This window comes from Taeniopygia guttata, chromosome 3 (genome assembly GCF_048771995.1).
Source record: "Taeniopygia guttata chromosome 3, bTaeGut7.mat, whole genome shotgun sequence".
Taxonomy (NCBI): Eukaryota; Metazoa; Chordata; class Aves; order Passeriformes; family Estrildidae; genus Taeniopygia; species Taeniopygia guttata.
Window position 1 is genome coordinate 7,472,955 of NC_133027.1, and position 14,940 is coordinate 7,487,894.

The 14,940-nt window shown below is 42.4% G+C and overlaps 1 protein-coding gene across 2 annotated transcripts in view; it reads right to left on the bottom strand.

The window, feature by feature from the left end:
• Positions 1–2,391: 2,391 nt before the first annotated feature.
• FKBP1B (FKBP prolyl isomerase 1B) overlaps positions 2,392–14,940 on the bottom strand; it is a 45,289-nt gene continuing 32,740 nt past the window's right edge. For both annotated transcript variants that reach the window (XM_002188728.7, XM_030269971.4), the window contains 2 exons: positions 5,650–5,762; positions 2,392–3,076 (listed from right to left, as the gene is read on the bottom strand). In XM_002188728.7, the coding sequence (XP_002188764.1) occupies positions 2,948–3,076; positions 5,650–5,762 (242 nt within the window). In that variant the 3' untranslated portion in view covers positions 2,392–2,947. The remainder of the gene's footprint in view (positions 3,077–5,649; positions 5,763–14,940) is intronic.

Here is a 14,940-nt window from a genome sequence, read left to right on the forward strand (position 1 = left end):
GTCTCTGCAGAGGAGGCGATGAAGGAGAGTTTCATCAGCCAGCTGTAATAAAGATTTTACAGAGTGGGTATTGGCAGGTTTGTGCTGGGGGGGCAGAAGGGAAGAGCACAGTGGCAGCTCTGCAGATAGAGGTAATAAGATCAAGTATGATCAGCCCTCAGTGCCCAGCAGGAACGTGCTGGGTTTCCCTGGTGAGAAACCCACAGGAGCAGAAGGGCAGAGCCATGCCCTGCCCATTGCCTCAGATGCAGCAGGAGCTCCCAAGAGCAAGGCCAGGAGGGAGGGGATGGAGGGAGCACGAGGCCATTCCAGGGTCACTCACACAATCCTTGGCATTGCCATTTGCTGTTGGGACATTCAGGAAGGGGCCTAAAGCAGGTGCTGGTCTCTGGTGAGACCCCACCTGCATCCAGCTCTGGGGTCCCAGCACAGGGAGGATGTGGACCTGTTGGAGCAAGTTAAGAGGAGGGACACGAGGATGATCAGAGGGCTGGAGCACCTCTTCCATGAGGAAAGGCTGGGAGAATTGGCATTGTTCAGCATGGGAAAGAGAAGCTTCAGGGTGACCTAACTGTGGCCTTCCAGTACCTGAAGAGAGCAGACAAGAAAGATGCAGAGACTATTTACAAGGACATGGAGTGACAGGACAAGGGGGAATGGCTTCAAATTAGCAAAAGGCAGGGTTAGATCATAGATGAGGAGAAAAATTCTTTACTGTGAGGGGTGGTGAGACACTGGCAAAGGTTCCCCACAGAGGTTGTGGATGTTCCATCCCTGGGAGTGTTCAAGGCCAGGCTGCATGGGGCTTTGAATGACCTGGTTTAATGGAAGGACCTTAAATTATCTTTAAGGTCCCTTCCAACCCAAACCATCCTGTGATTCTATGACACTTCAGTATTTTTTTTTTTATTTTTTAAACAAGCAATTAATTTGAACTGGGCCATTGATAGGAACAGCTTAGACCAATGTGCTGGATCAAACTGTGTTTGACAGGCACAACAGAACTACACCACCTTTAACCAAGACTTTGGGAAGTGTAATCTGTGACCCAGTGGTGAAAGGAAGGCTGGGGACAGAGGCCAGGGCAGTGGCAAAGGAGAGCAGGACCTTTTTAAATTATTTGGAAAAGCTGGTGGACATCAGATCCTGATAGATCCAATCACCAATTTTTAACAGGAAATTAGTGCCCTTAATAAAAGAACTATTAGCGGAGGTGTAACCCAGCTGCTGCAGTGACCTGAGATTTCCACCAAAACAAGTGTTCTGAAAATCCCTTCATTCCTTTATGGAAAGCAGAGTGAAAAAAATACATTACTCCACTCAGTGTATAAAAATCCCTAAGATATGGATTTATAAGTTTATTAATTAACAAGCTGAAATAAATGCAGCTCTGTGGGTAAAATGAACATCTGGAGAGAGAAGACCATGAGCTATGGTCCCTGGCCAGATCACCAGCCTCTTCTCTGTGCTCATTCTCCCAACTCTAGGAGGTGTCACCTGGGGTCATCTCTATAGCTTTGCTGTCTGACTGCTCATGCTGGGAGTGTTCTCCTTTACACAGATATAGAAACAGCACAACTGTTTGAAATACGACCATCAAAACATCTGTTAGTAGAAAACCATGCAAATAGTTTATAGTCAAGTTAAATAAATGTAACATCACGACCCTGGTTTTCTACAGCAAAGAAGAAAAATGAGCCTAATGGAAAGAAATCAGACAAGGCAAAATAACAGCACAGAGAAAGGTCCTGCTCCCAAATCCAGGTAAGTAACAGCCAACACATCTTCCTGCCTCCAGAGGAGAAACCAGCATTTCATGAATTCATATAAGCAGCAAATGAAATAAACATTGCTGGGTCTCAAGTGCCAGAGGCCCAGTGCACACAGTCAGTTTCCAGGCTTTGTAAACAGCAGCAGCTGCTATAGCCTAAAAACCTTGGAGTGCTCAGCCACACCATCCCACAGCTCAGTTTTCTTTTGAATGGTGGATGTACATAATCCTGCTCTTTTCTAGCCTTGCTCAGCTCCAACAGAAAATATTACACTAGTTTTACTGTTGCAAAGGCACAGAATTAGACCAGCACTGCATGTCATTGACAAGTAGCACTTTCTATCTCTTCATCAGCCAAATTCTGGCCAAAGTTGAGGGGCCATAGAGGCAGGGGAAATGGAGAGTCAGGAAAACTGTCCCAGCACCCCTTACTTGCATATCCCTTCTACCTCTTGTCCCACAGAGATCTTCCACTGGGCCATCTCTAATAGAAGCAGTGCATAGAGCTACATGTATTTCATATGAGAGAAATTATTAACAAAAAATGGATTGATGATTGAAAAACTTCTTGTACAGTAAAGAGCATCTCGGTAGACAGAAGAGAAAAACAGGATGAGAAATTATAAAGTATCAAGCTTTTATTGTTTTATTTATATACTTGTAATTCTTAAATGAGACAGTATTTTTTTAAAACAGCAGCAAGCAGAACATACAAGTTGAGAAAAGTGGCAGCGCAGGTAACTCTGTTTGGCTAATGCCCGTTCATGTACAAGGTGTACATTGGATTTTTTTCTTTTGAGCACCTTTTGTGGTTATTTTTTCTTGATTTAAGTGTACAGTAAGGCAGTGGTTTTTTCAATAAGGAATATATATCTATATATATTTATATTTATATATATTTTCAGTCATCACCGTGAAATCTTCGTACATGCAAATTCAATAAAATGTACAACTCAGAAATGTTACACCGGGAGACATTTTTCCTCAGAGCAAAGCTTCTAATAAAAGGCAAATACGGACACCACAAAGTTATAAAAGAGAAGGAAGGCCTAGGAAACTGAGGACAGCTTGAGCAGGGAAGGTTGGGATCCAGTGAAGATCCCTCCCGCCGCTGGCATGGCAGGAAGGAAGGGATGGTTATTAACAGATGTCTCCAGCCAACTCCCTCGGGACGGTTCACTCTAACCTGAGAAGCTCCACATCAAAGAGGAGTGTGGCATTGGGAGGTATGACCCCAGGGTGGCCTGTGGCTCCATAGGCCATCTCAGGTGTGCAGGTCAACTTTGCTCTTTGTCCTAAGCTCATCTGCGTTTTGAACATTGGAGAAAGGAAAAGAGAACACACACAAAAAACAGGATTAGGAGGAAAACAAAATTAAATCATTACCTGGCAGATTTACAGAATCAAGGAGTGTTGGGATCACCAGATTCATAGAATTGTTTAGTTTGGAAAAGACCTTTAAGATTATTGAGTCTGGGGCTTGGAAGGAGAAGGTCTTTAAGGTTCTTTCCAATCCAAGCCATTCCATGATTCTGAGTCCAAGCAGTTTCACTTCAAGCTGAAGCTGCCACAAAGAGCTCAGGCATGGGCATGGGCCTCCTCGATGATCTGCACTCTCACAGCAGTTATTTAAACTGCCAGAACCAGCCTGGAAGTGACACAAAGACTTTTTAACACAATGCTTGGTCCATCCTGCCTATACTGGGGCAGGCTGCAGAAGGTCTGAGTTTCTCCTGTGGAGCACAGGGTACAAGGAACACCATCAGCAGGCACTGGGAAAAGGCTCTCAGAGCTCTCTATTCATGACAGACCAGTGCCCAACACAGCCAGGTTCAGCACTTATTTCCCTAAACTCAGTCCAAGCCCCAGGGCAGACATCTCACTTGTTCTACTGACCCAGGAAGAAAGCCCTTGCCACTGGATGGGCAGGAATGCTGATTTCCCTCACTCCAGGCTGGCTCTGAAGGGAACTGCTCACTGAGATTTGGAGTTATCTTCTGACTGAGTATTTTGGAACATTTTCAAGATGCTGTTCATGCACTCTACACTGGTGATGGAATATTCACTGGCCAAGAAACATCCCCTGATGCGAAACAGTGATTTTAACTCAGACATCTCTCCCAAGACTGGGCACATCACTGGACTACAGATTATGTGATAGCTCCTGTTGAGAATATTTTCAGGTTCTATAAAATATACAAAGCTAGAGAGACAATTACTTTGGGTAGAAAAAAAAATGGGGATGTGAACTTTCCCACATTCAAGGAGTACATGAATACATGGCATGGGGCTGAGGATGTCCAAGCCATCAGGCCATCAGGCCTCCCCTGGTGCTCACAGAGATTTTGCATGGAGCTGGCTGTGCAGGGCTTGGATGTGTCCCTGGAAAGCAGACAGCTAGTAGGTCATGCCTGGGGTTTTAGGGCAAATTTGAACTTTGAGAAGCTGAGCAGAGAAATGCAGACCCTGCTGACATCTGAGTCATTACATCAAGGTTTGCGAAATCTGTGAGCTGGACACAGGGAACTGCCTTGTTCCAAGAGACTCTGTCCAGCACACTCCCCAAATCCCTCAAACCCTGGGATGGGAGGAGACAGCCACGAGCTCAACTTGTGTCAGTGATCCACTAGGAGGAGCAGCAGGGCAGCGTGTGGCCACACGGGCTTCTGGCATGGCTCTCGACCACTTATTTTCTAAGGGACAAGGGCTGGGGGGTGAGAGCAGTCAAGGAAGGAATGAATTGATTCACTCAGTGCTTGTTGATGCTGCTTTATCTGCACTGGCTTCTGCTTCCCACAGCTCTGCAGTCATGAGCTCTCTTAGGCCTTTTTGCAAAGCAAATAATTAACAGTCCAACTCAAATACTTCATAGGAAGATGGTATTTTTCACGGTCTAGGATTCCCCAAATGGATTTCTCTGGCTGGAGAGAAGAGAATGCTTGCACTGCTTTCTCCATAGGACTGGAAACCCTTGTCTCTTCCACCCCTCTCTGGAAAAGCATGGTTGCATCATTCCTCAGTGGATTTTTTCTCATTTTGCATTCTTCCATTCTCTCTATTTAATCATAAGAACTTATTCCTGTTAAAGTTGTTCCTGTAAGAGTATTTGAGCAGTTGCCTCCCACACTGAGTTCTTGGATCCTGAAATGGGAAGCTGGGAGGAATCTGCACCCTGATCTCATTCACTCTTGCTCTTGAGCAGCCTGATCACACTCCTCATGTGTGGGGGGCCCTCACAGCACTGCACAAAAAGCAAGACCTGGCAGTCAATTGTATTGTGGGGCTTTTACTGTGCTGGCACTCAAACTGTAATTAATGGAGGGCAGTTTTCTGTCTCTCAGCATAGGGCTGGTCAGTGAACGTTTTGTAGCTGCGAGTCTGACATTGCAAAAACGTAACTGCAGTTTGGTACCCTATTCAGTCAGGATCAGAATCTGTAGCTGGGTCGTGGATGCCATCAGATAGGGCAGCTTGGGCTTTTATGGAGTAGCTGAATAGAGGTCACTCCATAAAAAGCTGCCACCTCAACATTTTAGAGCCACTGCTGTCTGTTTGTGGAGCTGCCCGTGGGAGAGGGACAGGGCTTATATGGCACCTGGGGAGGGGACTTCATCTCTCCCCTCCCAGATGGATACCATAGGGAAAGGCTCGTGAGCAGGGGATAGCCCTGGGTGGATGGATGGATGGATGGATGGATGGATGGATGGATGGATGGATGGATGGATGGATGGATGGATGGATGGAAACTACAGGAAATACTGTACTCAAATGAACCAAAACACTCCATATCCTTGGTCTTGTCACCACTGCCCTGGACATTGCTGAGCTCACACACCCTTCAGCCAGCTCCAGGTTCAGCCAGAACAATTTATTAATACCTGTGTAACACCTTCTTCAAATCCTTTAATGACTTCTTGCCTGCCAATCTTGAACCTGAAAGGCTTGTTTCTGTCTCTGGAGGAATCAAACTTCTTTCCATTCTGTAGCATTCCTGCCAAAACAAGACACATGGTTTCAGTCTGAGCTACATCTAAATTTTAGCGCTGGAGGAGAGGGAAGGAGTGAAAAATTAATGTCTTGGTCACATCAGCTGCTCATTTCCATTTTCACTTTAAAGACTAATTCAAAAGGCAGGAGAGGCAACTGCAGTGGTACCATATTGTTACCTTTGCCTTCCTGTAATTTAGGCTCTAAAATGGAAATTATTTTTACTGTTCTCAATGCAATAGGTTATGACCCATATTTCACCAAACATTGCACAGACATACAGAAGAGCTGTTGTTTGCACAGTGGCGCTCCCTGACTAAGTGGATAAAAGCAGTCAAGGAACAAGTGGGAGGCAGCAGAAGACAGAATCCCAAGACAGGTGCCTGATCCAGGGCTGCCCCCAATAATGTGTGTTGCACAAACGGAGCCATCCCACACCATGTGTGTGAAACCTCTACACAGAGTGACAACTGCATCTCTCTCCTCACACAGAGAGAACAGAAGAGACTCTGCAGTCACAAATATGAAAGTGGCAAAGACATTTATACAAATGTTCTACTACCCTCGTTCTTTGTGTTTTCATTCAGCCATGAGACGGTCACAGAAGACGTGACTCGTTCCTTTGGATGGGCACTGCTTCAATCAATGGGTTTTGAGCACATGCCCAGATTCCTCAGCAAATGAACAAACCTTCACAGAGCACTACATGATTAGCTATTCTCTTTCTGTTTTCAAATTGTGGCTGATTACAGTAGCTTTCAATGTAGAAGTACCTGGTACTTAAAATGCTTTACAATATTGCAAGGTTGGGCTGGTATTTATACATTAGAATCAATCCTTTCTTTGTAGTGCTGTAGAGCCAGTGTTGTGGGCATATACCACAACTCTTCTCTGCAAGGGGTTGTACAAAGAGAAGTTCATTACTCTGAGAAAGACTCTGGTTGCAAAGAACATTAACAAGTTCAGCTTTAAAAAAAAATGCTGAGAAAAAGGCTCTTTAAGATCCAGTATCAAAGATACAGTCTTACTAGTATATCTCCATTAAAGCAGTTATATTAACAGATCAGCTCGATGCACAAATTTTATTTTTCAGTGAAAACCATCAATTATTGTCCAATAACAAAGAGGCATATTTTGCTTACTTAGGAAGCCTGTACTATGAATCAAAGGTAAATATGAAGTGATGTGCCAGAATGAAAAACAGAGACTAAAAAGGTAGGATTCATTTTGCCAACTTTTAGGCTTCTAAGATGTAGCCAGCTACTTCTGAGCTAATTACTCAGAGAAAATAGATAATCAAGTCAGAGAAAAATGCACTTTCAGGGAGCAATTCATCTAATCAGATCTAGGGATGTACATTAGGACATCATGAATCACATCCCAGCAATGCCTATTTCTGTGCAATGAATAAAGGGAAGTCCAAACAACAGCTCAGACACAGATGTCTCCAAATTCATTAGCAGTTAAATCAGTGGCAATGGAGCTCTTGACTTGCAGTTATTAGCACACAGTGTTTGATTATTCCAGTGGGGCTCTCTGTACAGATATTTTACATCAATATTAAAATAAAATGCCATATTAAGGCAAATTAGCCATTAGCCAAGTCTAACATTTGCCCAAGTCAGACCCACCTTTCAGACACACCTTTGCATGTGCTCAAGGCCTTAGAAAGACAACTATGGAGTAACCTGCACATAAGGAATGTTTCACAACCATTACCATTGTAAAATAATGAGGTGTTCTATGTGTGCTCTGATGCAAGTACATAGAATCACAGAATCACAGAATCAATGAGGTTGGACAAGACCTCTGAGCCCAACCTTTGACTCAATGACACCTTGTCAAACAGAACATGGCATTGAGTGCCACATCCAGGTGACTCCACCACCTCCCTGGGCAGCTCATTCCAATATCTAATCATCCTTTCTGTGAAGCAATTTCTCCTAATATCCAACCTAAACTTGCCCTGGCACAGTTTGAGGCCATTTTCTCTTGTTCTGTCCCTTGTTCCCCGGGAGCAGAGCCTGGCCCCACTCTCCTGCCAGGGAGCAGTGGGGAGTGACGAGGTCCTGCTGAACCTCCTTTTCTCCAGACTAACACTCCCAGCTCCCTCAGCCACTCCTCGCAGGATTTACCCTCAAGACCCCTCCCCAGCTCCATTGCCCTTCTCTGGACTCACTCCAGCCCCTCAAAGTCCTTCCTGAACTGAGGAGCCAGAACTGGACACAGAACTCAAGGATGGCCTCACCAACACAGGGGAAATTCACATATATATGCAATGTATCAGCTCAGTGATACCCACAAACCCCTCCAGGCAGGCTGGGAAGCCACAGCAGCTCCTGAACAAGGTTTTCCAGCTACAGACTAAGATGGTTTCATTTGTAATATAGAAATTCAGCCTGTGCTGGGGGAAGGCAGGCAGGGAGAAGCAGCTCAGAGGGAACTCTCAGGCATATAATATAATCCTTTTTGAAGTATTTGCTCTTAAATTTAAGTGACAGTCCTTCCTCAGAGCACTTTTATTTTTAAACACATCATAAAACCTTATGATTCTATGAAATGTAAGGAGAGTACTACAGAATCCCAATATTTAATAGTTTTAATATTAAAACTTAGTATTGTCATTACAGTTTGCATGTTCAAAGCAGTATGCAAACATTATTTACTCTTCACATTAGCCCAGGGAGGTAAAGAAGATATTTATTATAAAATAGCCTCAATCTGAAAGTTCAGATTCAGATGCAAAGTTCCACAACACTTTATTATGCATTCATTTCACTTTGTAACTAAATCCTATTAAAACTCTTAGCTTAAAGCTCTGATGGCTTATGAAACACCCCCCATGAAACCAGCGACAGAATCCGAATTAACTCTTCAGAGATTCTGACAACAGCTCCTGGACAACGTTTCCCATTTAAAGTAACATTTCCATCTCCCCATGAGCTTGCTAGTTTGATACACAGTTTAAAAACTAATTCATTTCACTAGAAAATGCCCATAGAAGATGTGTTAGGCCTTGCAGAAGAAATCTGACTTTCCTATATTTACAGCAACATCCTATTTTCAGCAACAACTGAAAATTCATGAGGTTATGGATTCATAAATGTAACTTCCTCTGTCACCGCCTTACTGCTTTTGGAAGACAAACTGAGATGCAGAGTCAAATGTGTCCGTATTCACTGAAGCTCTGGCAGGAGGGTCAATTTTTATGTGAGTGCCCTTTAAAAGCACATCCAGTCTGGAAATGAGTCAGAGACTCCATGTGCCCTAAAGAAGTTCTGATACAGATTTAGATGTGAACTTTAGATCTTTTTTATCTCTGATTCTGAGAGTTAGAGTTAGCTATGCAATCTCCTGGGAGCTAAAACAGCACGATGCTTTATTTTCTCTCTTGCTAATGCACCAATTGATTTTTTTTTGGTGAAAAAATTGATTTAGTTAATATTTTTCAACAAGGATGGATGCCCATCTTCATCCTACATCTTTATTTATCTAGCTAACAGCAAGGAGAAAAAAACCCACAATCTGGAACTCAGCAATGACATTGTTTTGCAACTCAGAACAATCAATAAGAGTTTTGACTGAGCAAGGACATCTAGATTCTTATATGGTTACTTGTTAAAAAAACATTGTTTCTGAAAGGAAGCAATCATTGTATTAAAATAATTGCACAGACTTGGTTATCAGGATATGTCACGGATTTGAAAACATTCTGATGTACAAGGCATCCTAATTGAAAACAAGGATGTGATTTAATTTTAAATAAAATTTTTAAATTTTAAATTAAAAATTAAATGGGTGAGGAAAAGGAGACATTTCAGATCATGGGTCCTACTGAATCACTGATGTTCAGCTCATTGAAGCTGCAGATTAAAGAGTAGCTGGATCATTTTATTAAGGAACATGACCACAGATCCATCCAAACTGCCAGGACTACAATGCCATTTGGGCTAAAATGGCAGTGAAACCACAACTTTAGGAGATGTTCAACATATGTTATTACTTCTTATTAAAACACAGGTGTGCCTGCAGCTGTGTCTGCACTACTTTTTAACACTGCACTACTTTAGCTAAGATCCCATCACTGAAGTCTGTTTCCTAAGGGGGGAGGGCTAATGAAATGACACTGTCTGCACTTGCCTAATAATGTGTGATTCTTTGAGCCAATTTCAACCACATTTGGCAGAGAAATAGGGATCATACCAACATTAAGATCTTATGTATATGATGAAAAAAATCTGTGTAGAAAGAAGAGCCTGTAACAGCTTCCACCAAGAGAAAGGCTCACTCTTTGTTATCAGAGGAACTCTATTATTGAAGAGAAGTCAGGAATGGAAAGGCTGGACCACAGAGTAAGTTTCTTTTTGCTTACTTTTCTTCTTTCATCTGAGAACAAGTCAGCTGGGAATATAAGCAATCACATAGCACAAACCCACGGAGCCAGCCCAGCTCTTAGACACCTGATACAACTATTGTCCCAACAAAACCCTGCCCCAAACCATGGCAAAATTGTTATCCACACAAAGGATGGATGGAGAGAGAACATTGGAGGCCATCCACCTGTCACGCTTCTGTGCCTGAACCTGGAAAATTCATGTGTAAATTCTACTGCTAATGTTATCCACTTCAAAGACAGAAACTGGGTCTCAACCTGGCATCTAGGCTACTCCTATGGCTAAAGAGTAAAAAGAGGGGTATCTCCAAGAATGATTCATCCCACCTAGATTTAGATGTTAGGAAATAAATCTCCTGGAACTGTTTATCACTCTCAGGGACCTCACTTACAAAAGGTAAGGTACCTTAAACCAAATGCTAGACTGCCAGGTTTTTACAGGGCCCTAGTGAGGCAGTATGAACTCAGCCATCCATCCCTAAACGAAGCAAAATTGCATCCCAGGCTTCCCTGACTCCAGTGTTTATTGAATTATTTGTCTCTGCAGTGTTGACAGATTCTGGGAATCAGAAGATGACGATCGTAATCCAGGACAAATCTCTTGATTTCACTAGTTGCTCTCTTTTTATCCTGTACAATGGGATTCATTTACCTCACAAGTATTGAGGGGATAAACTGAATTAAATAGGTGACTTTCAAAAAACAGCATCATCCATCTAGGAAGTATTCCATTCCTTTATCTTTTTCAAACAGTAATTAACTACAGAATGTAAAGGCAATATGTACACTTGAAGACAGCTACTTCCTGAACACTTTTTGGCAGCAGAAAGAGGGCCAGATATTCAGAAGTTTCTAGAACAATATCCCATTTCATTTTATATAGACCAGAGGCTCTTCAGGACAGGGACTATATTCTGATGCCACTCAATGCCATCAGCTTTCCAATTATGCCCTGTAATCAATCTGTGCTGTTAGGAACATATCTTTCGGTTTGGTTCCTAGGACTTTCTGAGGAGTTATTGTGTCTTTGGGTTAAGACTTTTTTATCTCAAGTGTTTCTTTTTTTCCTCATAAAATATATTGTTTCTATGTAAAAACATATCCATATTGTGTCAGGAGAATATCACAAAGGCTGGAAATTCTGATCTTCCCCCCATTTACAACATGCAACTATTACTAATATCCACTTTTAGCCTGGAAAATATATTATCAGAAAGGTTCTAGTAACTGCACAAAAGTCTGTATGTCAACATTGATGCCTTCCCAATTTATAGAGGGAAGGCACAGTTCAGCACAATCCCTGAAGTGGTGGTGGGAGAAACACATCCATAAGGTCACAAATCACACCCCAGCTTGATTCACATCAGCAGAACTCCACTGTAGTGTTACTCGCATTTTACATTAAAATAGATCAGCTGTCTTCAATAACATAAATAATGTGAAAAAATACTGTGGCAAAGCATTCCCTGCATTCAGTGGTGCTCCCACCTTAGCATGTGGCTGAGTCTCATGCTAACACACCTGAAAAAAGTGTGGTTTCCCTCAGGAACAAAAACAATTCTCCTTTGTCTTGGTGGTAAATGCAGAGATCTGGGCAACAGTTTTCTACGCAAATACTGTAAGTGCCTTGTGTTTCTTCTCCCCAGGATCTAAGTCAGCTCTCCAACACATTCCATCAGAATCCAGATGTGCCTCACTCAGACATCTCACACTTCTTCCATCTTAATGTCATTTTTATCTCAAAATTCAATTCACCATTTTACACATTTCTGTTGTACCAACAGCTCCCAGTAACCTGGCCATGAGCCTGCTCCTGCCACAACACAGTGAGCAGCACACACCTCTGATTTCCTTGATTTGACTTCCGAAGCAAACTCTTCTGGAAAAATTTGTTGTCTCATTAATTTTACTGATGGCTACTGTAATGGAAACAAAGAGTATTGAATGTGAAGTGGAAGATGCTTTTGTTCTCTTCATTGTGTTGGAATAGGGGCCACCTTACTATGCCCTGTCTGGGGACTTTGGCAACAGAACTGCAAAGGAAGACCCATTTTTCCAGGGAAAGGCTCAACAAAATAGAGGTTTAGTACCACTGCAAACACTCAGTTTTATCCTGCTAACATTTTCTCTGCTTAATATGTGGAAAAAAAGGATTTACCGTCTTAGACTGCATTTTCCTGACAGTTTGTAGCTACTTAAGAAAAAATTATTAATACTTTAAGGGAATTTTCAGTCTAGAGGGATAATAGTTGAAAAAAAAGAGGGAAGGGGATAAGCACAACTCTGCAGCGTATCAGCTCTTTACCACAATTATTTCATTTTGTCTAGAAAGGCAACAGCAAGGACTTGAATGTGCCATTTGTTGCCATGACAAACCGACTCAAAGTGAAGAAGTGGGAAATGGATAGCGGTGGTGGGCACTTCCCAGTTCCTGCTACTGCAGCACACTTCAGTAATGCTTCATCTTTTGAACACAGGCAGCTTTGCTACTTCATTTTCTTCCTGTATTAGATACTCATATATCTTTAATGTGGAGTAAGAGCAGCACAATCAATTATTTATTATGCAGCTGACAGCGTGCAATGAAGACACAACAGACAACTCTTCAATAATGCATCACCGTGGGCTATGAATCACTGTTGCGTACAACCACAAGACAAAATGAAAAAACCTTGCACTTAGCTCAACTTCACAGCCAGGAAAATTACCTGCAATTGTCTAGTTCACTCTGCTGAAAGGCATTATTCTAGCAGCTTTAGGGATTTGCATACTTTTAAGAGAAGGAAAAGTAGATTTACCTTCAAGGTAGATATGAGGCTCACTCAGCATAATCTACATAAGTGGTAAACAGAAAACAATTCCTCTGGTATCCCATCACCTTAAAAAAGTAATTTTATTTTAGAGTTTGATTCTGTTCCTGTTACAAAGTTCAGCTCTAAAAATACTTTACTGCAGCATAAGGCAAATTTCATTTGAATAAGCATGGCAGAATCAGGTCAGTGTGGGAATACTAATGATGGGGACAATAGATGTCTAAAGCAGTGTTTTAGAGAGAAAATACAGGAATACTTTGGATCTCTATCTCTATATGTCTATCCCCAAATATCTCTATTCTCTATCCCCAAACACCATGTTCTGTAACACAGGGTCTGTAGGGAGAGGGAATGTTCCTCATAGGTCTGGGTCTTTCTGTCCCTGCCCTCTGGTAGGAGCCCAAAAGCACAAAGAACAGTTCAGGCATGGCTGTAATACAAAGGAGAGAGTTTGCAAGATTTCCCACACAAACACAAGCAGCAGAGCTCACCCTAAGAATTCTGAGCACCTACTGCACCATAAAAACAGAACAATAAATTGTTTCTTTTTCATCTTGGTTTCATTCTCAGTGTCATCCTATGCCACATGTATTTCCTTCCCTCCTCCCTTTTTGTTTCATGGTTGCCTGTGTTGTAGGGGTGTGGATTTGACATTTTAGCCTGTGGTACATACACAACGGTGCAGGTGACATCCCACTGGGGAGTTACACACTTGTGTAGCAGGTTAAACCACACTGAAATAAGTGTGAATGTGACAGCCACTGTCTCTCAGGTGGAACTCCAGAGTTCTCAACACAGATCTGGGGGCAGAGAGCATGGAAAAACACCAGAAAAGCATCTTTAGAGGTTTCTACGCTCTGAGCATGGCTCTGAGATCACATGAGAGGGGACGTGGGGTAGAAGCACCAGGTTCTTCATTCCTCCTCTGTTCCCCTCCAGGGAAGAAACTGCCAGAAGAAACACCTTCAAGCCCAACATGACAGTCTTAGCAGCAGTTAGGGGTGCTTTAATGATAAGCTGTTCTCAGACTGGGCATTTTTTGGTTTTCAGCTGTCTAGCCTTGTAGTGTGTTCCATTCTGAATAAAATTTGTGCTAAAAATCTTCAATTAAGTGCAACATTTCTGATTCCCTTGACTTAAGCTAGCAACAGCCTAGTGACAGTTTCACCCATCTTTACTGGGGCACTGAATTAAGGAGCTATGGAGAGAATCACAGAATGGTCAGGGTTGCAAGGAACATTAAAGATCATCTCATTTCAACTCCCTGCCATGGGCAGGGACATCTTGCACTAGATCCAGCTGCTAAGTGCCCATCTAGCCTGTTCTTAAACACTTCCACAGACAGGGAATCCACAGCTTCTCTGGACATGCCCAACAACAATAAATTTGAGCATGAAAAATTATATTATTTATGTGTTACCACTTAACACCAAGATGGCATGTTGGTTTTTGGGGCATTTGGAACTGAAAAATAACATTTCTCCCCACATCCCTGGTGAATGAATGCTCTTTCTCTCCCATAAGTCCTTGTTTACTTGGTTCTTTATCACATCCCACTTTCTTAATGATCCTCAGCATGGCTACAGCTCCTTCACAGGGGAGTGTTTTACTGAGACTCATCTTGACAAACATAGCAATTGTCTAACATCGTGCAAAGGACTCAGCAGCTACTCTGTTCTTAAATAAGATGGGGAAAAGAAAAACATTCTTGGAAAAAGAGAGAAACACACAGGACACAACCAGAGAAGTAAATAGTTTATAAAAATGGGTGTTTACTGAGCCAGCATGTCAGCCAGCCACAGTCAATATGCCAAAATTACATATACTCTAAGTCAGAGGCAGACACTGCTGTTCCACCATGATCTCATATGTACATAAAACATACATAATGCAGAAGTCCGATGCTTTTCATCCAGGGTATCCAACTTTTTGATCTAGACTGGTCAGACATCTCTGTAATATCTTATTTTAGAGAT